Raw genomic sequence first — 22,093 nt, 5'->3', positions numbered from 1 at the left:
CATTCTAATTTATTGAGATGCACCTGTATATACATATTTTTTTGCATATATTTGTATTTTTTTATAGCTCTTGTATAGCCCTATGTATTGACGCAGGGAAAGTGATTTCATGCAAGTCTACATTTGCTTTGGCCAGAAAGTCAATAACCTCTAACCTGACTGCAGAGGAACCATCCAAACAGGATGTGTGTTGTGTTCTAAAGACTCCTAAAGTGAGCTCTCTAACACATTTTCAAACAAATATTTTTAATTTTCCTCATTCAGTATAAAATTCAAAACTCCAGTTATATTCTACTTAAAATAATAAATAATCCAGACTAAGTGTCTTTAGATTTACTGTAAAATGATTGTTTGTCATCTCTGTCTTCCCTTCATATATGAGGTGAAGGTTATTAAGGTAAATTTGTTTGCAGAGACCCCTTGTTAGTGTTATCAGGTGCCATGTTATGGTAAAATAATGTTACCAGGCTGAAAGAAGTAAAGAAAGTAAATTCGTACAAAACGGTATGTTTTTCCATCTTTTTTGTAGAGCTGCACAGCGGCGTCCCCTGCCGTACAAAGTCATTTTTACAGATACAAACAGAGCCCTTGGTGTGTGTGCCAGAATGACTCGAATAACAAGGCTGTTCAGGTTCGGAAGAGAATAAGCATTGGGTTTTTTCCTATGGATTTTTATAATGACAGTTTTGGATTTATGAGTAAAATAAGGTCTGTGGTAAACATTACCTTAGGACACTTGGACTTTTTTTAAAAATAAATTTACACACACACACACACACACACACACACACACACACACACACACACACACACACACACACACGCACACACATATAAATATACAGTATTTGTGTGTATATGGCATGATGTAAACCAGTGAGGTGCCTTTGTTCCCATGAAGACATTAGTCATGGAAAACCACATGAGCCACTGACAGCATGGTAGTGTTGTCTCTGTCTGTTTAGGGATTTGGATGCTTTGCATTGACAGAGCTTAGCCATGGCAGTAACACAAGAGCACTGAGGACAACAGCCAGATATGACCCCAGCACTCAGGTACTTGATTATCAGGGCCCAAGCACTGAAAGTGCGGAGGCCCTATTCTTCTAAGGATTATTAGGGGGGAATTTTTTGAAAAACCTACTTTTTCAAACTTCTCCTAGACCGTTAGTCTGATCAGCATGCAATTTGGTATACATCATCTACAGACCCTCCTGCAAAAATCTATCAAAAGAATTTCAATACATCAAATCGATTAGAATATATTAACAATACATTTCCTTTGATTTCATGCGATTTGAGTAATTGATCAATATCTACTCACCGCAAACTCCAAATGTAACCAAACTCGGAGCACGCAGTCAACAGGATGTTTAGAAGACGTCAGCAAAGTTTCGTACAATTCTGCCCTTAGGGGGCACTACAACTAAAAAACTGTCATAACTTTGCAGCCGTTTGAGCGACAAAGTTCAAATTAAATATGCATCTTCTTTGGTTCAAATGCTAACATGTTCTTAAATAATAGATTTGACAAATTAACAAAAATGGCCGTCACCGGCCAATCAAAGTTCAGCACCATATAACTCATATTGGGAATGGCCAAGGGTTATGGAAATTGCCATACACAAGCAGGGTGTCATCTCAAAACTGCATATCAAATTTTGTGACAATTGGCCACACGGTGGCGGTATAATTAGCTAATTCATGTTTTTGCTCATAACTCTGGAACCGTATAGGCTACAATAGAAATGTGTAGGTTCTTTGAATCCACTAGTGCACAACAATGATATGGTCACTTTATTTTCCAATTGCGCAATTAACTTTTTTTTACAATTTCAATTTATTCGAAAAACCTAATTTTCCGAACTTGTCCTAGACTGTTTGCCCGATTTTCACAAAATGTGGTATATATCATTTACAGACCCTCCTGACAAAAAATTAATCAAAAGAATTTTGATGTGTCGAATCGTTCCAAAGATATAAGCAAATATGTTTTGGGTGTGGCCTATAATGACTAATTAGCTTGTATCTTGTGAGTGCAATTTTCGAACTTAACAAAGTTTGTACACATGGACAAGAGAACACTCTGAGGTAACATAATGAGTTTCATTCATTTTTTATGCTGGGGGCGCTATAACTTAAGACAATCTTATTTTTGTAACTGTGAAGGTGAAATGTCACACCAAAATAGCTGTCCACAGCATCCACAGGATCTTTTCTGTCAAATTTGTTTGTTTTGGTCATCTCGCCATATGTGCTTGCCCCCCGACAATAGTCGCTTGTGGCTATATTTAGGGGGCCAAGCAGTAAAGCTGCTGGAACCCTATTGTAATTGTACTGATTTTCTTTTTCTTATTGTTTTTTTCCACCCTAAAATTGTCTGGGTGTCAGAGACTGTAAGTCGTGGAGACACTAAACTTGGCAGGATGATCCCAAATCCCACCCCCCCCCCCCACTACTCATTTGCACAAACGCACACCCATCTGACCCTAGGTGGCGCTATAATAAACACTTTTACATTTTGACTCATATATCTGCAACCATAAGGGCTAAAATCAAAAGAATTTTTTTGCTCATTCCTTGAGTCAAGCCCCACAAAATATTTATCTCCGATTTCATTTCCATCGATAATTTCTTTTGCCATTTAGAATTTTTTAAAAAACAACTTTTTTGAACTCCACCTAGACTGTTAGTACGATCAGCATGCAATTTAGTATACATCATCTACAGACCCCCCTGACAAAAAGTTATCAAAAAGAATTTCGATACGTCAAATTGTTCCGAAGATATTAACAATACAATTCTTTCGGTTTAACGTGATTTGAGTAATTGATCAATAACTACTCAACGCAAACTCCAAATGTAACCCAACTCAGTACACATAGTCAACAGGACGTTTAGAAGATGTCAGAAAAGTTTCGTACAATTCCATCTCTACAGGGTGCTACAACTAAAAAACCGTCATAACTTTGCAGCCGTTTGAGCGACAAAGTTCAAATTAAATATGCTTCTTCTTTGGTTCAAATGCTAACATATTCTTAAAAAATAGATTCGACAAATTAACAAAAATGGACATCAACAGCCAATCAAATTTCAGCACCTTTTTACAATTTCGATTTATTTGAAAAACCTACTTTTTCGAACTCGTCCTAGGCCGTTTGCCCGATTTTCACAAAATGTGGTATATATCATCTACAGACACTCCTGAAAAAAGCAATCAAAAGAATTTTGATGCGTCGAATCGTTCCAAAGATATAATTAAATATGGATTGGGCATGGCCTATAATGACTAATTAGCCCGTATCTTGTGAGTACAATTTTCAAGCTTAACAAAATTTGTACACATGGACAAGGGAGCACTCTGAGGTACCATAACGAGTTTCATTAATTTTTTTTATACTAGGGGGCACTATAACTTAAGAAAATCCTATTTTTGCAACTCTGCTCAAAGCAGGTGAAATGTTACATCAAAATAGTTGTCCACAGCATCCACAGGATCTTTTCTGTCAAATTTAATTATTTTGGTCATCTCACCATATGTGATTGGCCCCCGACAATAGTCGCTTGTGGCTATATTTATTATTATTATTATTATTATTAGGGCCCAAGCACTGAAAGTGCGGAGGCTCTATTGTTCTTCTAAGGATTATTAGGGCCCAAGCACTGAAAGTGTGGAGGACCTTTTGTTCTTCTAAGGATTATTATTATTAGGGCCCAAGCACTGAAAGTGCAGAGGCTCTATTGTTCTTCTAATTCTTCTTCTTCTTCTTTTCAAGGTTGTCGGTACTTTTGGGGTACTTAACATGCGTGAAAACACTTGAAAGTTTGCAGGTAACAAATGTAGGCGACATCATGCCAAGACATTGATGATGCTAAAATGCGAACGGATTTTTGATATATCGAACGGTGTTGCCATGGCGATGTGACAAAATAACGTCAAAAAATGGGAAACAGGAAGTGTCTCATATATTCTGCGTGCATCGTGTGATTTACAACAAAATTGAGACATATGTTTGGCCTTGTGGGCTGATCACATTGATGTGGCTATTGTGGGCCACGGTCATAGCGCCACCAACTGGCGGAAGGAAGTGTTGCACTTTAAACAGACTTTGAAATATCCGTCTTATGTTTACTTGAATTGCTTCAATTGTTTTTTAGAGTAATGTCAAGACAGTGCAGATTTAAAATTCTGAAGGGATTCTTGATATCTTAAATAGAGTTGCCATGGCAACGCATTAAATGTCATTATTCCTTTCCATGTATCATGTTTTTGAGGTACTTGGCTTGCTTGAATTTTCATGATATTTTGTACACACATCAGAGTTGTCGGCCATTAGGCCTGGGAAACAGTGAATACATGCGTGTGGCTGGGGAGATCTGTAGCGCCACCTTTTGACAAAAGTGGTAGGGTCAGTTTCTTCTACTGTCACCAAACTTGCTACATATATTGTTCTCATCAAGCCTGGACAACTTTCAAAATTACAGTCATTAGCTCCGCCAAACAGGAAGTCGGATATTTTGGATAGAATGTGCATTTTTTGAAAATTGCAGGCCCTGAACTTTTGAATACTCCTCCTAGGAGAGTCACGTGACTCTCACTTAATTTAGGCAACCTTATGCCAAGACATTGAAGATGCTAATTTATGAATGGATTTTTGATATACTGAATGGTGGTGCCATGGCGAGGCAATAAATTAAGGGCAAACATGTGAAACAGGAAGTTCCTTATATCTTTTGTGTGAATTGTATGATTTTGATGAAAATTCAGCTGTATGTTTAGTAATGGGGCTGATCACATTTATGCAGCTATTATGGGTCACGGTCATAGCGCCACCAACTGGCAGTAGGAAGTAAGGCAATTTTAACAGACTGTGAAATAGCCCTCTTGTGTTTACATGAATTGCTTCAAAATTATTTAGAATAATGCCAAGACACTGCTGGTGTAAAATTGTAAAGGGATATTTGATATCTTAAATAGTGTTGCTATGGCAACACATTCATTGTTATTATTCCTTTCTCCCTATATTTGGGTGTAAACTTAAACGGTTGTAACTCATGAATGCTAAGGAGTACAGACCTAAGCCTCTTTTTAAAGAAGATACTTGGCAGTTTATTGTGCAAGTTTAAATAGTTTTTAAAGTGAAATAAAGAAGTTTAAGTTTATTGTAATGAAAATGTACTGCACAAACTTTTTATTTTTTTATATAAATAAAATATACTAAAAATATAAACTGAAATGTAAAAATATTAGAAAATCAAAGCCGCATGTCTAACCCAGATCTGATCCAAAATTTAGGTCAGTATATCAAAAAATGACCTTTTGGTGGCAGTTTTTATTCAAACGCAGTACCAGAAATGTCCAGTGGAGGACAGCCAAACTCCATTGGTGAATGATTCCCAAAAGACCACATCTGCACAATTATCTGAGTAAACTTGGCAGGAACTGGCATAAAAACACAATATGAATTTGAGAACAATAATACAAAAAGATAATTTATATAAAAGCTTTTTCTAAGGACAGGACAAGTCTTTTTTTTCATAAAATGCAATAAAGGTGGGAGAGTAAGATATCAAATTTGGGATCTAAACAAAACTAATGTTAAAAACACCTCTCAAACCACATGTGAAGTGACAACATTTTATTGCACAACATTATATAAGATGTTTACAAGATTAGAAATATTATAATAACTTCTAAAATAACTGGTTACAATGCAAGTGTTGTTAGCAGTTGGAGCCAGCAACTATTTTAATTTTCAGCAAACATATTATATATTTTCTGCCATAAATTATACAAGATAATTCCGCTGGATAGCTCGAAATTATCACGTGGTTGATGCCACTTTCTAAACAGAGAACGGCCAGCCTATGTAACCATTGAATCCTCACACCATTGCCTAAAAAGAATAAAGATTTATTGTATTAATATATTATTTAATAAGAAAATAACAAGTAAGTCCCAATGCCTGGCTGCATAAAACACCTTAAGTTTTTCCCTTAATATAACACTTAAAGTGTGATTTTCCCTTACCTAACAAAATTACATGAGGATGTTGCATATAATCCCTTATACACTTAGCTAAGAGAAACCGTTAAGGGATTTACTACAGTAAGCAAGGTTTTGCCATAATAAAATTCTACTGTTACCATGGATACAACATGTCCCTACCTACTTTCAGAAGATCGTAATTGTCCCGACCAATATTTGGGCAATTTTACCACATAGAAAATACTTTAACTTTATACTATGTTTTTATTTTCATTTAAATGACTATTAAAATGTCTCAGTATCATTATTAATATGTAAATTATTGTCCGACCTCTTCTGAGGCAGCGAATAAATGCATGTGGGGAGTGTTGTCATGTGACAACTGTTCCTTTTCTCAGCAATTTTTAGGCTGCACCAATCACAGTCGTTTGTGATTACTGCATAAAATATAACTAATTAACAAACACATTTTGCAATAAAACACAAACACAATTGAATTTCCATTTGTATGATGTACAATCCTGGAAATTAATAGATTCAAACACTTTTTTGAGTTCAAATCTTTCCCGTGTAAGAAAAAAAAACCATCCCGAGTTTTGCACGCAGAAAAATTAATGAAGGATTCTGCTTTTACAGCCAGTAAGAGCCCTCTTGAGAAAGACACCTCTGAATTTTAATGACTCTGTCATTAAAAAAAGGTAAGGGGTGGATGGTGGTGCAAGAGGTTTAGATGTTTGTATAACTGTGCAGAGAACTGATTGCAACTGATTGAAATTAAGAATAGTAGTGGTGGGGGTGCCTGGGTAGCTCAGCGAGTATTGACGCTGGCTACCACCCCTGGAGTCGCAAGTTCGAATCCAGGGTGTGCTGAGTGACTCCAGCCAGGTCTCCTTAGCAACCAAATTGGCCCGGTTGCTAGGGAGGGTAGAGTCACATGGGGTAACCTCCTCATGGTTACGATTAGGGGTTCTCGTTCTCAGTGGGGCGCGTGGTAAATTGTGCGTGGATCGTGGAGAGTAGCATGAGCCTCCCGTGCTGTGAGTCTCCGCAGTGTCATGCACAGCGAGCCACGTGATAAGATGCATGGATTGACTGTCTCTGAAGCAGAGGCAACTGAGACTTGTCCTCAGATCACCCAGAACTGGTGTAACTGAGGCAGGTTTGTAGGCCTCCTTGCTTGCCTCCTTGCCACGCTTTTTTAGTTCTGCCCACAAATGTTCTATCGGACTGAGGTCAGGGCTTTGTGATGGCCACTCCAATACCTTGACTTTGTTGTTCTTAAGCCATTTTGCCACAACTTTAGAGATATGCTTGGGGTCATTGTCCATTTGGAAGACCAATCTGCGATGAGCTTTAACTTCCTGGCTGATGTCTTGAGATTTTGCTTCAATATATCCACATAATTTTCCTTCCTCATGATGCCATCTATTTTGTGAAGTGCACCAGTCCCTCCTGCAGCAAAGCACCCCAAAACATGATGCTGCCACCCCCATACTTCATGGTTGGGATGGTGTTCTTCAGCTTCCAAGCCTCACCCTTTGTCCTCCAAACATAACAATGATCATTATGGCCTAACAGTTCAATTTTTGTTTCATTAGACCGGAGGACATTTCTCCAAAAAGTAAGATCTTTGTCCCTATGTGCACTTGCAAACTGTAGTCTGGCTTTTTATGGTGATTTTGGAGCAGTGGCTTCTTCCTTGCTGAGCAGCCTTTTAGGTTATGTTGATATAGGACACGTTTTACTGTGGATATAGATACTTGTCTACCTGTTTCCTCCAGCATCTTCACAAGGTCCTTTGCTCTTGTTCTGGGATTGATCTGCACTTTTCGCACACCAAACTACGTTCATCTCTAGGAGAAAGAATGCGTCACCTTCCTAAGCGGTATGATGGCTGCATGGTCTCATGGTGTTTATACTTGCGTACTATTGTTTGCACAGATGAATGTGGTACCTTCAGGCATTTGGAAATTTGTCCCAAGGATGAACCAGACTTGTGGAGGTCCACAGTTTTTTTTCCTGAGGTCTTGGCTGATTTCTTTTGATTTTCCCATGATGTCAAGCACAGAGGCACCGAGTTTAAAGGTAGGCCTTAAAATACCTCCACAGGTACACCAACAATTCAGTACACCTCCTATTGGAAATTTTTTTTTTTTAATGAATTCAACCTGAGTGCATGTAAACTTCTGACTTCAACTGTAGATAGATAGATAGATTATCTGAATTCTCTGAACATTTAAATACTACTCCTATGTGATTCATGAGACTGTCACCACATTTAGACAATATTATGCCCTAAATTGCGAACAGATTTTGATATATCGAACAGTGTTGCCATGGTGAGGGATTAAATTCATGATGAAAAATGAGAAACAGGAAGTGTTGCATATCTTCTGTGTGCAATGTGTGATTTAGATCAAAATATATATGTTTAGTCTTGGGGGCTAATCACATGGATTTGACTATTTTGGGTCACGGTCATAGCGCCACCACCTGGCAGCAGGAAGTGTGGCTCTTACAACAGACTTTAAAATAGTCCTCTTTTATTTACTCAAATTGCTTCAAAATTGTTCAGAATAATGTCAAATGCATGTGTCCCTCTTGCATTGTTTACCGAAAGTCACCGGGTGGAATTGGACCAGTTGTGCTTGGGCCCGTCATCTCTGCTTGCAGCTATATTTACTCTTAACACTCCCCATGCACTATACATTATGCTGTGCCAGATTCTATACTGTGTCCAGTTCCCTTTTAGAAATGTGTCAAGATGCAGAGCTCTTAACACATTTCAGGCTTAATTACAATGTATATCAGCGATGGAATATGTAAGGGACTGGTTTGTTATAAGCTGTTGCCTTTACAAAGTTGTGCCATTATAAAAGCTGCTTCATTTTTTTATTATTTTTTATTTTGTTTTATTTTACGCTTATGTATGGAAAATAATACTTGCTCATTTGTGTTATTTCAGATTCTGCAGGAGTTTGTGCTAAACAGTCCAGACTTTGAAGCAGCAAAGTTCTGGGTGGGGAACTTGGGGAAGACGGCCACTCATGCTGGGATCCAAAGTCTTTGTTGGCCATGCCAGGAGTGATGGTTGGAGATATGAGGAAGAAACTGGGTCAGAATGGTCTGGATAATTGGTTGAGTTAACTCCTGGACTGTGGATTGAAAATGAGCTGTTGCAATTAAAGCAGGTGACCAGTAGATGGCGGTAAAATCAAAGGGAAATCCTACATTTTAGAATGATTTTGTACTCTTTTCTTACTATATTCATGAAATTTGTATCACATTTTACATCATAATCATTGAACCCAAACGATGACTTTTGTACCAATTAAATTTGTAATTGAATCCCCTCCCCCCTGCTTTTATCAGTTTTGCAGTGTTTCACAATGTGAGGATTCCTCGGGAAAACGTAAACAAAACAGATGTTACGCCAGATGGGCGCTATTTTTCACCTTTTAAAGTAAGCCCAATTACAGTTTCACAGATATAATATATATTTCACACCTTTAAGTTTTATTCAAAACTGTCAGATAACCTTCAATACTTCCATAAATATCTAATTTAAAAGGAAAATGTTTGGGTTCAATTCAAGTTAAGCTCAAACAATATCATTTGTGGAATAATGTTGACTACCACAAAAATTAGTTTCGGCTTGTCCCTCCTTTTCTTTATAAAAAGCAAAAGTCTGGCTTACATTGCAGCACTTTCAACGGAAGTAAATAAGGCTAATCTGTAAATATTAAAATACTCATTGTTTCAAAGTATAGCCACAAGACTTAAACAATATGCTTCTGAACATGAATTTTGGTCGACCATGAGGTCCTGTTGACCTGTCTGGAAATATCAGTGGGCCTTCATGGCTGTCACAGAAACCCAGACTCGATGATGGTGTTGAACCCGAAGGCAGGTATTTATTGACACACAACACAAACAGTGAAAACAGGTGAGTGGTGAATAAGCAGATTTGTGCAGATGTGATGAACTGAAACCTTATGATGGCTCGTGTTGATGCAGGTAGTGATAATCCTTGGGGTAACAAACACACAGTGGAAGGTAGACATAGGAGTGGTGGCTTGGAGAGATTGTTGGAGTTACGGTTGAGAGGAATCGAGGACAAATTGCAGGTAAGTCGCAGGTATGTGAGTCTGTATTCTGAGTTGAGACCAGACAACGAGTGAAGGGAGAATGGGGTTTAAGTAGAGGAGCTGATTGACGCGGTGATGAGAGGCAGGTGCAGGTGATCAGTATTCAAGAGAGAGGGAGGGTTGTGTGTATGTGGCAGGAGGGTCAGATGGATCCATGACAGTGGCACAGTATTACAGTGGTTCCGCTCCTATTTGACTAACAGGTGGTTCACTGTTTGCATTGGTCATCACTCCTCCTCTAGCATACCTCTCAATTGAGTCCCGCAGGGATCAATCCTTGGTCCTGTGTTGTTTTCCCTGTATATGCTCCCTCTGGCTTCTATTTTTAATAAGTACGGTGGGTCTTTTCATTTAAACACAGCCTTACATCCACTGTTTTCCTGTTTAAAAGAACTCAAGCTATGGCTTTCAAGTAACTTCCTAAACCTAAACTAAAATAAAACTGAAATTATTTTATTTGGGCCTAAGGAAAACTGTATTGTTGACCTTGACCTTGGTTCTCTTGCCCCATATAAAACCTTGGTGTTCTGTTTGATAATAATCTAAAATTTGATAAACAGATTAGTACTGTTGTAAAGTCATGCTTTTTTCATCTTCACCTTCTCACTAAAGTAAAACCCTTTTTATCTACAAGTAACTTTCAAACTGTGATTCACGCTTTTGTAACATCTCGTTTAGATTATTGCAACTATCTTTACTACGGTGTCTCTCAGTCTTCCCTCTCCCGTTTACAGCTGGTACAAAACACAGCTGCCAGATTTCTCACAGGGACTTGCAAGTACGAGCCAGTTACACCTATTTTAATCACTATGCACTAGCTTCCTAAGTACAGAATCGATTTTAAAATGTTATTGTATGTTTACAAAGCCCTCAATAATTTGGCCCCTCAGTATCTGACTGACCGATTTGCTCCATCCACATATTCCCTCGAGAACTCTGAGACCTTGCGATCTTGCGATCTTGGTTTACTCTCTGTGCCTAGATCTAGACTTAAAAAACAAAGTGATCGCGCCTTTGTGATCACGGGTCCGGAACTCTGGGATAGTCTACCTCTCCATATCAGATTAGCCCCTTCTATTTCAGCCTTCAAGTCTGCTCTAAAGACATACTTATTCTCTCTGGCCTTCAATATTCCTTGATCATTGTGAACTGTTTTCTTTTATCATAGTATTTGTTATTTACTTTGTTGTCTGTTTTATCTCCTGTAGTTATTATTTTTTTTTTTGTACAGCACTTTGGTCAACTTTGATTGTTTTTAAATGTGCTGTATATATAAATATTGAATTGAATTGAATTAATGGACCTTCAGAGTTCTGGCCACTATTTACTTGCATTGTATGGACCTACAGGGCTGGGATATTCTTCTAGAAATCTTTGTTTGTATTCTGCAGAAGAAAGAAAGTCATACACATCTGGGATTTAATCAGGGTAAGTAAATAATGAGAGATTTTAGATTTTTGGGTGAACTATCCCTTTATCAAAGGAGAAACTGGGCTGTTTTGGTGTATGTCCATAATGTCTTTGCTCCCTATGAAGAGAAAGTAGTGGTGCAGTGGCTGTTATTCCAGCTGCTATGCTGTGCTATGCAAGATGTAAGAGGAGGAATCCCTTTGCTTTCATTTCAAACAAACAGAGAGTTTTTAATCATAGGCAAAGCCAGGAGGTCAGCCATTTTTACTGACAGAAAGACATAAATGGGGTTTTCTGAAAACAAACAGGCAAGAGAGTGAGGTTTAGAGCTCTTTACTGATGACTGATTTACCATTGTCGCTTTGTTAGTTTGGAGTGTTTCTTATGAATGAATGAACTATCATTGCCCCATCTTTATTTTTTCACATTATCTTTTTTTTTTTTTTTTTTTTTTTTTCTAGTTTTGTCTTGTCTCCTCTCTGCTATTAGTCTCCAAATGCCTTCATCTGTTTTTTTTTTTTTTTCCCACCCTGTCTTTTTCCACACAACACACACTCGCAGGACCCAAATAAGCAGTTTGGGGTGTCTTTAGGGGCTTTGTCAGGAGGCAAGGAGGGCATTACAAGGATGGCACTGGTCAATCTGAATCTGGCTGTGACTGTGGCTGTGCGCTTTTCTGCCACAAGCAGACAGTTTGGGCCCAAAGTGGAGATTCCAGTGTTGGAATATCACCTAAAGGTACAGAATACTGACACTCTCCCATGAAATTATTTAAAAACAAATAGTCTATCACTACATCAGTAATACTAATGACTGAGTCATGATTCTTTTGTCATGAGTCATGGCCTGCCTTTTTTTATTTTAGTGTGAAATGATAAAAAATCAGTTAACTGCACATGATGAGCTTTAACAGAATTTATCTTGGAAAATATGGTGATTATTTGTTGACGGATGTGTATGCTGAAGCAGAATCCAGACTTTTTTTGTTATATGTAGCTAACAGATTGAAAAACTTCAATTATCAGATTGAAAAACTTCAAAATGCAAGATGAGAAATGTAAATGGCCTTTGATAGGGTGTAACCACCAAAATAAATAATTAAATAAATAAATTATTTCATGTTTTATCTGTTTTGTTATGGCTTGTTATAACAACTCACAGTACCTAATCTCACAGTCCGATTCATTTCCGCGAAGCAGTTTCTTTAAATGGTTTGCTTTAATGAACCGGTCATCACTTTATGATGTCACTAGTATGTAATTCTAGCATCTAACATAAAGTGCTTCTTGATAGTATACTACAGAGAAGTTCTTCATCAATAAAACCCACAGTGCATGCTTTTTAAACTACTTGTCTTTTGACACTTCCCATGTTCCATATTTTGTTGCATCCATGGTGTCTGATTCCATACCTGTCAGCAGTTTACGCACTGGAGCACTTCATCAAATCCTTCACCATGAACTCATGTGTTTATCTTTTCATCTTTAGTGAACCGCCTGGGAGACATGCGCAATGACAATGACCCAAACTGCACATATGAGGGAGATAACAATGTCCTCCTCCAGCAGACTAGCAACTATCTGCTCAGCTGGCTTCAGCAAAATCAGCAAGGTCTGTACAGACTAGGGGTCTTTATCTGACATTGAGAACCCATTTTAATCCATTATTGATTTAAAAATAGTAAGAAGTACAGCAAAGTAAGGAATAGAATGACATTGGTTTAGAATTGACTGTGACATCCATAACATTCATTGGAAAGTGTGTTTGTAGAGGTGTACTGTACAGAATATTAAGGATTCTGTTTGTGTATGATGTGATAGAGGATTTAGTATCTCTTTTTATTCCTCTCTCTATTTTTTTCTTTCTCTTCCTCAATTCCTCTCCCTCTCTGCTTCTCAAGGTAAAGGAAAGATTGAATCCCCTCTTAAGACTTTAAACTTCTTAGACGACATGAGCAGCATTCTGCAGAGCAAGTTCATAGCTGCCTCAATGGAAGAGGGCATGAACTCTGCCGGTATGCAACATTAACATTCGATTCTCCATAACGAGGACACATACGTGCATAATTCACAACTACACGCACACCAACCACATCAGTCATCTAGCACTGACTTTACCTCTGTTAACTCTATTCTCTTGTGCTGCACACAGGATCTAAAATTAACTTTTTATCACACCTGCCAATTGTGGGTGAACTGAGAAAATGTACCAGCCATGAAATTGTAATTTGCATTATTATTATTATTTAAAAATGTCTTTATATAGCTGGGATATTTTTCTTTGCATATTTGTGACAAGTAGCACTGGTCATTGTGGCCTCATATACCAAATGAGTCAGTCTCTATCTGTCTGTGGAACTGCACCTGTTACAAAAGCATGAAGAAACAATATTAGATTTTGTTCCTCATATTTCCATTTTGGTGACGTAGTGTGACTTGTGTCACCACATGAAGTTCTGGAGAAAAAACAAAACCATTCGGTATCCTGGATAAACTTTATTATGGTAAATTTTCCAAAAAGTCATTAGAAGATGCGCATGTGCAATGTTGTCATGAGTAGACGGTTAAATTTGAATCACTTACGGCACTTTCATCAGTCAGTTTCAGATTATTATTCTTAAGATTTGATTAAAACTGTGTATTGTACAGTTCCTTGTAAAAGTAGACCTTGGCGGTATGTGAATATTATATAATATATATTTTTATTTATTCCGCAATATATTGATATGAAAACATATTAATATAATATTGTATATATATATATATATATATATATATATATATATATATATATATATATATATATAAACACACACTGGCGGCCAAAAGTTTGGGATAATGTACAGATTTTGCTCTTATGGAAAGAAATTGGTAATTTTTATTCACCAAAGTGGCATTCAACTGATCACAATGTATAATCAGGACATTGATAATGTGAAAAACTAGTATTACAATTTGAAAAAAATGTTCAGAACTTCTTAAACTACTTCAAAGTAGTTGAACTCTTCATAAAATCTTCCATGTGCAGCAATGACAGCTTTGCAGATCCTTGGCATTCTAGCTGTCAGTTTGTCCAGATACTCAGGTGACATTTCACCCCACGCTTCCTGTAGCACTTGCCATAGATGTGGCTGTCTTGTCGGGCACTTCTCACGCACCTTACAGTCTAGCTGATCCCACAAAAGCTCAATGGGGTTAAGATCCATAACACTCTTTTCAAATTATCTGTTGTCCAATGTCTGTGTTTCTTTACCCACTCTAACCTTTTCTTTTTGTGTTTCTCATTCAAAAGTGTCTTTTTCTTTGCAATTCTTCCCATAAGGCCTGCACCCCTGAGGTTTCTCTTTACTGTTGTACATGAAACTGGTGTTGAGCAGGTAGAATTCAATGAAGCTGTCAGCTGTGGACATGTGAGGCATCTATTTCTCAAACTAGAGACTCTGATGTACTTATCCTCTTGTTTAGTTGTACAGCTGGCCTTCCACATCTCTTTCTGTCCTTGTTAGAGCCAGTTGTCCTTTGTCTTTGAAGACTGTAGTGTACACCTTTGTATGAAATCTTCAGTTTTTTGGCAATTTCAAGCACTGTATCCTTCATTCCTCAAAACAATGATTGACTGATGAGTTTCTAGAGAAAGCTGTTTCTTTTCTTTTGTGCCATTTTTGACCTAATATTGACCATAAGACATGCCAGTCTATTGCATATTGTGACAACTCAAAAACAAACACAAAGACAATGTTAAGCTTCATTTAACAAACCAAATATTGTGTTTGATATAATGGTAAGTGATTTTCTAGTACCAAATTAGCAATTTAGCATGATTACTCAAGGATAAGGTGTTGGAGTGATGGCTGCTGGAAATGGGGCCTATCTAGATTTGATTAAAAATGACTTTTTTCAAATAGTGATGGTGCTGTTTTTTACATCAGTAATGTCCTGACTATACTTTGTGATCAGTTGAATGCCACTTTGGTGAGTTAAAGTACCAATTTCCTTCTGAAACAGCAAAATCTGTACATTATTCCAAACTTTTGGCCACCAGTGTATATATACAGTATATACAGTATATTGTATATACATATAATATGGATGTATGGTTAGATTTATATGTACCGAGTGAGCCCATTGTTATAAACGGTATTGATATAGTCCCGGTATTTTAATTAGTTTTTTCAATCAGTGAAGAGTTTACTGGAAGTTTCCGAATACATTGACGTTCAGTAGAAGCCAGATAAACAAACTGTTCCACATATATATTTCATATTGCACTTTGCAGTTCTGATTTTGTGTAATCCATAATGTTTGGGTGTAATCTTCTCTCTCCTAAACATATTTTACTGTAATGTAATGAGCATTACACCACCATACACAGAGATTGCGAGAATCTGTGTCGTGCTGTGTTGTGGTGTGGTTTACTGTTAAAAGTGCTCCTTGATGCTACAGACGGCTCCAGTGGGAGAGTTTACATCCTGAAGCAAGCTGCACATCTGCAGAACATCTGCTCTCTTTACTGACATCATTCCTCAGCTGGTGACTCAACTCACTGAGAGGCATCGTTTTAATTTGACGAGGAGAGGGACTGGACTTTTTGGGGTTTAACTGACTTTGTCATATACCACGTCATGTGACTAACGTGCCTAGGGAGCTTTTAAAAGCTAGGTCAGGTTTAATATTGTTACACAGAGTATCTCACATCAAAAGTTTAAATACTCTCATTCTTTGCCTGTAATAAATTCAACTGCAATCGATCCGCAACATGCCAACTTAACAACACACTAGGCTGCTCAATGTCGACATAATGTCTTGGTAACACACTAGACCAAAGTCCTAAATTAAAGGTTACTATGCTGTTATTATGCTGTCTATTAGCTGTTTTACAGTTTCATATTCCACCATTTACCAATGCTCACCATTACAGAAGAAATCCAGGGACTAGTTTCCCCTCATATGTCAAAATCATATGTGCTTATTTCTTCAGAAATTACTTTGCTGGATTGAGCATTGTGAAGATCTTTGCATTAAACAGAGTTTCACTCTCTGTGTGGTCTTGTTTTGACAAGAGTGTTGTGGGGGAGAAAAAAATGTACTTAGGGAGGATGAAATTTGGTCATTTTCTGATTTACTAGTTCCGTGAGAAGATGGGAAAGCTTTTTTCTGGCCTTCATTTTTGTTGATAAATCTTAAAAGATGTTAACATTTAAACAAATGTACTGTTTTCAATACAAGTTAAGCTTAATGGACAGCATTTGTGGCACAATGTCGATTACCATAAAAAAAAAAAAAAAATGTTTCAACTCGTCCCATGTTTATATATATATATATATATATATATATATATATATATATATATATATATATATATATATATATATATAAGCAACAATCGCAGTTACAGTAAGGCATCTGGTACAATGGAAGTGAATTGGGCCAGTCCATAAACATTAAAATACGTATGGTTTCAAAAGTATAGCCACAAGACATAAGCATTATACATGTTAACATGATTTTAGTATTTTAAAATCGTTGTCAAGACAAAAAGTTGCAATATTGCATATACAGTAACTTTACACAGATAAGGTTAGTAAGCAATTTTATCACACTAAAATCATGTTACACATAAAATGTTTAGGTCTTGTTGCTATACTTATGAAACAGTGCATATTTGAATGTTTATGGACTGGTCCCATTCCCTTCCATTGTAAGTACCTACATTTTTGGCAACTTTTTTTTTTTTTTTTGCTCATGCTTTTAATATAGCATGAATGCACATAAGTTATTCTCTCTGTGAACACAGAGTTTGGGTCACTTCTACAACATGGAACCATCAAAACATGAGACACTTTGTTCTTTAGTCATGGTCCCCACCCAAATACATAATCCAAGATTAAATCTGTGTGTGCTGGTGTTTCAGCACCAAGCCTTTTTTTAAAAAACATTTTAGAGTTAGCCATTTAATTGGACAGGACATCCAATTATTCATCTATTCTGTCATATAATTTTTGTTCAGTATCTTGCATCATCTGTCTGTATTTTTAATGAAATTATATAATTTTGTCCTCAGTGCGCTTCTGGCAGTGTATAAGTGGCTGGTGTGTTTCTTACTGGGTGAGAGCCAAAGGAAGCCCCTTCATGAGAAATTGTCTGGACTGGGAGACTTGAGGCTCGAAACAACAGCCAAGTATGTTTGAATCAAGCCTTTAATGATCACACAGCAGGAATCCTGGAAATTACACATAGCTATGTTTATGGTATATATTGGCAGCTTAGTAGGAGACTAGGTATGCATATAGTAGGGCTGTCAAATAAAAATGTGAATATTCGTCGAATTTAAGAAAAACGTACATTCGCATGTTAAAACTGCGCATTCGCACTGGCAGTGATTTCAGACCGATCGCATTCTTGTGCTAAAAAAGGCTAGATGAAGCACAACAAAATACAGTTTAACAGATCCCAGGTGTCTCGAGATGCATTTTAAAGTTATTTTTAACTTGACATGGCATCTAAAAAACAGTGCTCCTGCACAAGATGCTGAATAAACTAATACAAAGCGAAACAAAGATGTTCGTCTAGTGCGTTTAAATGGAAAACTAAATGGAACACATAAGTGTTCGGTGTGAACAGCCCCTTACAGCAGGTGGAGGTCTTTGGCCATTGCATCTTGCTCTCTTATCAGCATTTCTCAGATTAAGATATGGGTTTGTCTGTAAAAGAGTACAAGTTGGAAATGTGTGTCTCCAGATCTTTGCGTTCTGTTCCTTTTTGTTGTGTTCTGTCTGATTGAACAGCCCCTGACCAGGGATCATGAGCCGCTTTACCACCGAGTTCAGCCGAATACCACTGCTATCTGTGAATAATTCTACTCTACATACAGCTGTAATTAATGAAAAACACTGTGGTATATCGCTGTTATGAAGTTTGAGTCTGTGGTAGTATATACTGTGGCACCAGTGCAAGTGTAACACCATGTTAACACAGAAATGCCTATTGAAGCGTTTTCCCCCCCTCGTTTTACTTTTGACTAAAAATTTGAGAATATGAACTGACTAAAACTTTTTATTTTTTATTTTATGCACATTAGTTTAAATGGAATGTTTTTTTTAACAACCAGGAATGTTCTTTGCAATAATATAACACGGTGCTGGATGGTTATATGTATTCAATGCGCCCCCTTGTGGACTAAGGAAATAACGTCAATTTAAAAAATCAGCTGTCTTTAAAATTCAAATTTAATTAGAATTTAGAAAATTAAGGTACAATTTTGAATTTAGTTTCTCTGCCCAATTGACAGCTCTAGCATATAGGTTTGTAAAATACCATGCTACCTTATACACACTATGTACAGCAGCGGAATTCAAGTAAATTGGGATCCTGTTTGGCATACAGTCTTCTCATGTAAAAAACCTGGCCCAATTTTCCTGAATTCAGCCTAGACAAATATAAACTCTTAGATGTTCAGTGTTTTAATGTTATTTTAAAGGCATTGTCCCTTAAGGCTTTTGGCATTTTTCAGTTACGTTCAGTTACATTAAATTGCGTTCAGTTACGTTAAGTTACGTTACGTAAAGTCATGTTAAATTATATTGTGTTACGGTAAGTTATGTCAAGGTAATTTACATTACGTTAACTTGTGTTATGTTCAGTTACATTACGGTAAGTTACTTTATGTTAAGTTAAATCATGTTATGTTACGTTCAGTAACATTAAGTTAAAGACTGTTGACTTCAAATTATATTTACTCTACGTTAAATTAAAGACTGCTGACTTCAAATTATAGTTATGATATATAAATGTTCATTCAAGAATTATGTGGATTGTTATTCATGGGAGTATGGAATTTTTTTTGTTAATGTTTTAGTGTCCGGAAGAATTACGGACTTAATGCACTCTACGTTTCCCATTACTACCTTCTGTATAGTGCCGCCTAGTCTATGATTTACATCTCATATAAAAAAAAGTACTGCAGTTCCTCCAGCATGTCTTAAACACTGAACAGACATTTGGCTCAAACATACAGTATCCCTTTTCTTAATAGCTGCTACACTGAGCTACAAATCTACATCACACTGGGCATTTCAAAGGTCCGCAGTATAACCTTTACCTCTTAAAGGATTTAAAGCCTTTCTTCTATATCAGATTCATTTACACACATATCTACTTTCTTAAAGGTTTGACATCAGTGGAATTGCTCCATGGGGTCAGAATGTGTCAAAGCTATTTGCATCACGTTTCTGATGTGAAAGTAGCACATTTGGACCAAATAAAAATCTCTTAACATTGTAATAGAACAGAATGAATACAGGCATTATACCACATGAACATATAGTATGTGAGTGTGTGCTATGAGGGTATAATCCCTCCCAAAACATGCAGTCAGTTAAAAGGCAAAATGACATAATAAGTAGAGTTTGGAGACTGTCCAGGGTGCGTCCCCACCCTCAGCTTTGGTGCTCAAGTAAAACTTTCTCTCACTTGTCTGACAAACACAGCTTTGGAGGGTAAAATAAGTATAGAAAGGAAAAAGAAAACAATGTGCACGATTCATAAGTGCAAGTTATTCCAAAGAATACAAATGTTTGTTTTGATCTTCCTTCAAAATATAATAACTTACTGTACTTATCTTCTGAGGTGGTTTATGTTAACAAATAGCAAAGTAGCTATTGCCTGCTGGAGAGGGATTGATATGGGGAACGAAACCAGGCCAAGCTAGGCTTCTCACGGCTCCCCTCTCACGTCACTCTCCTGCTTAATTTGTTGGATGATTGGTTTAAGGAAGGGCACTGGACAGGTGGAAGGCAGAGTTTGATAGTGTAGAGACGAGGAGGGCGGGGCCGGGCTGGAATGACACACGCCTGGTCCCCAATCAGCCTGATGGGGCGCGCGAGGGATAAAGGCAGCCGGGGACGACAGTTCGAGAAAGAGAGAATTGCAGGAGGCACCAGTGTAAGGGGGTTCAGTGGAAAGGAGGAGGCGAGAACTGGCTTAAGAATATAAATAATAGTTTAATAAACAACTTAACCAAAAAACACACAACCATAAACACACAGTACAGCTGCCTGCAATTCTCTCTCTCTCGAACTGTCGTCCCCGGACCCTTTATCCCTCGCGCGCCCCATCAGGCTGATTGGGGACCGGGCGTGCGTCATTCCAGCCCAGCCCAGCCCTCCTCGGCTCTACACTCCTCCCGGCATTGCCTCAGGCCGGGGAGCCCCCGGCATGACGTACATCCCCCCTTCCTCTCCGGGGGGCGTGCCTTGCGCCCCGACTGCCGGCGGGTCATCCCCGCCTTCCTCGACCTGGGTGGAGACAGGAGGGGAGAAACAACAACAAAACAAAATAGGCGAAAGGCCAAGACGGAGCGAGAGAGAGAGAGAGGAGAGAGAGAAAAAGAAACTCACCGGTTCTCTGATGCGCCGTCGTGTGGTCCTCGATCACTCCTCCACCCTCTCAGGCGGACAGCAGCCGCTTCTCCCCGGGCGGACTGGAGTCAGACCTCCGACCCCCAGCGGACAGAACGCCCCTCCGCGTTCCTGGCGTCCCGTGGGGACACTCCTCCGCCCCTGGCAGTGGCTCCCTCGCTCCAGGCGGTCGGGGAGTCCTGTCCCCACTCGCCTCGCGGACGGCGGCCATTCCCCGCATCCGGGTGGTCGGGCTACTCCGTCCCCCATCGGATGGCAGCGGCGCTCCCCTGGGTGGACGGCAGTGTCGAGGACTCTGTGACGGGAATCCCTCCTCCTTCCCGGGTTTCGGCACCAGTGTAAGGGGGTTCAGTGGAAAGGAGGAGGCGAGAACCGGCTTAAGAATATAAATAATAGTTTAATAAACAACTTAACCAAAAAACACACAACCATAAACACACAGTACAGCTGCCTGCAATTCTCTCTCTCTCGAACTGTCGTCCCCAGCCGCCTTTATCCCTCGCACGCCCCATCAGGCTGATTGGGGACCGGGCATGCGTCATTCCAGCCCGGCCCCGCCCTCCTCGGCTCTACAGATAGCTTGTGTTTTTTCTAAGAGAGAAGAGGCCTTGGACATAGGGTAGGTCTGCTCATGGGGATGAGTGTATAGAACCCTGTTTGTAAGGTATGTCTTGACTGGAAAGGAGGAATGGCTTGGTGGGAGAGCAAGAACGAGAAGCAATCGAGAAGATCCGGTGTCCGGGGGGAGGTGGGGTATGGTGAGTGGATAGTGCCACGATTACCTACCGAAGGAGACAGTCGTGTACTTTTACGTGAGAGGATACGTCGCCTCAATAGACGTGTGACTCCAGCGTCGTGGATAAGTACGTCGCCGCTATATAAAGTCGTTGATAGGTACATCAACCTAATGCAAAGCTAGTGTCAGAGCTTTCTACCAAAGGGTTTAGATGAGGTTGTAAATAGAGTGACAAAACTCAGAAAGTGTAAATTTATTGACTGCTGGGTCATGGACTTTTATTTCATTCAGGAGGCTGGAGTTCCTGTCTTATTTGTAGCCAGAACTTATTGACATTTTATTTTTAGTTTTCAGTCGCAATTTGGTTAGTTTTAGATACTAGACCCTTTCACAATT

General features: G+C 38.5%; 1 protein-coding gene across 1 annotated transcript in view; it reads left to right on the top strand.

Moving 5' to 3' along the window:
- The first annotated feature begins 343 nt into the window (after nucleotides 1-343).
- Nucleotides 344-22,093, top strand: part of acox3 (acyl-CoA oxidase 3, pristanoyl) — a 34,028-nt gene continuing 12,278 nt past the window's right edge. The window contains 12 exon segments of the mRNA XM_051696500.1: nucleotides 344-397; nucleotides 966-1,055; nucleotides 8,963-9,038; nucleotides 9,041-9,125; nucleotides 9,361-9,451; nucleotides 12,108-12,277; nucleotides 12,930-13,007; nucleotides 13,009-13,157; nucleotides 13,447-13,560; nucleotides 14,195-14,206; nucleotides 17,621-17,689; nucleotides 17,692-17,723. Coding sequence (XP_051552460.1) covers nucleotides 344-397; nucleotides 966-1,055; nucleotides 8,963-9,038; nucleotides 9,041-9,125; nucleotides 9,361-9,451; nucleotides 12,108-12,277; nucleotides 12,930-13,007; nucleotides 13,009-13,157; nucleotides 13,447-13,560; nucleotides 14,195-14,206; nucleotides 17,621-17,689; nucleotides 17,692-17,723 — 1,020 coding nt within the window.

Source organism: Myxocyprinus asiaticus, chromosome 1 (assembly GCF_019703515.2).
Source record: "Myxocyprinus asiaticus isolate MX2 ecotype Aquarium Trade chromosome 1, UBuf_Myxa_2, whole genome shotgun sequence".
NCBI lineage: Eukaryota > Metazoa > Chordata > Actinopteri > Cypriniformes > Catostomidae > Myxocyprinus > Myxocyprinus asiaticus.
Note: the sequence above shows the minus strand (reverse complement) of the source record. Positions and strands in the feature narration are given on the sequence as shown.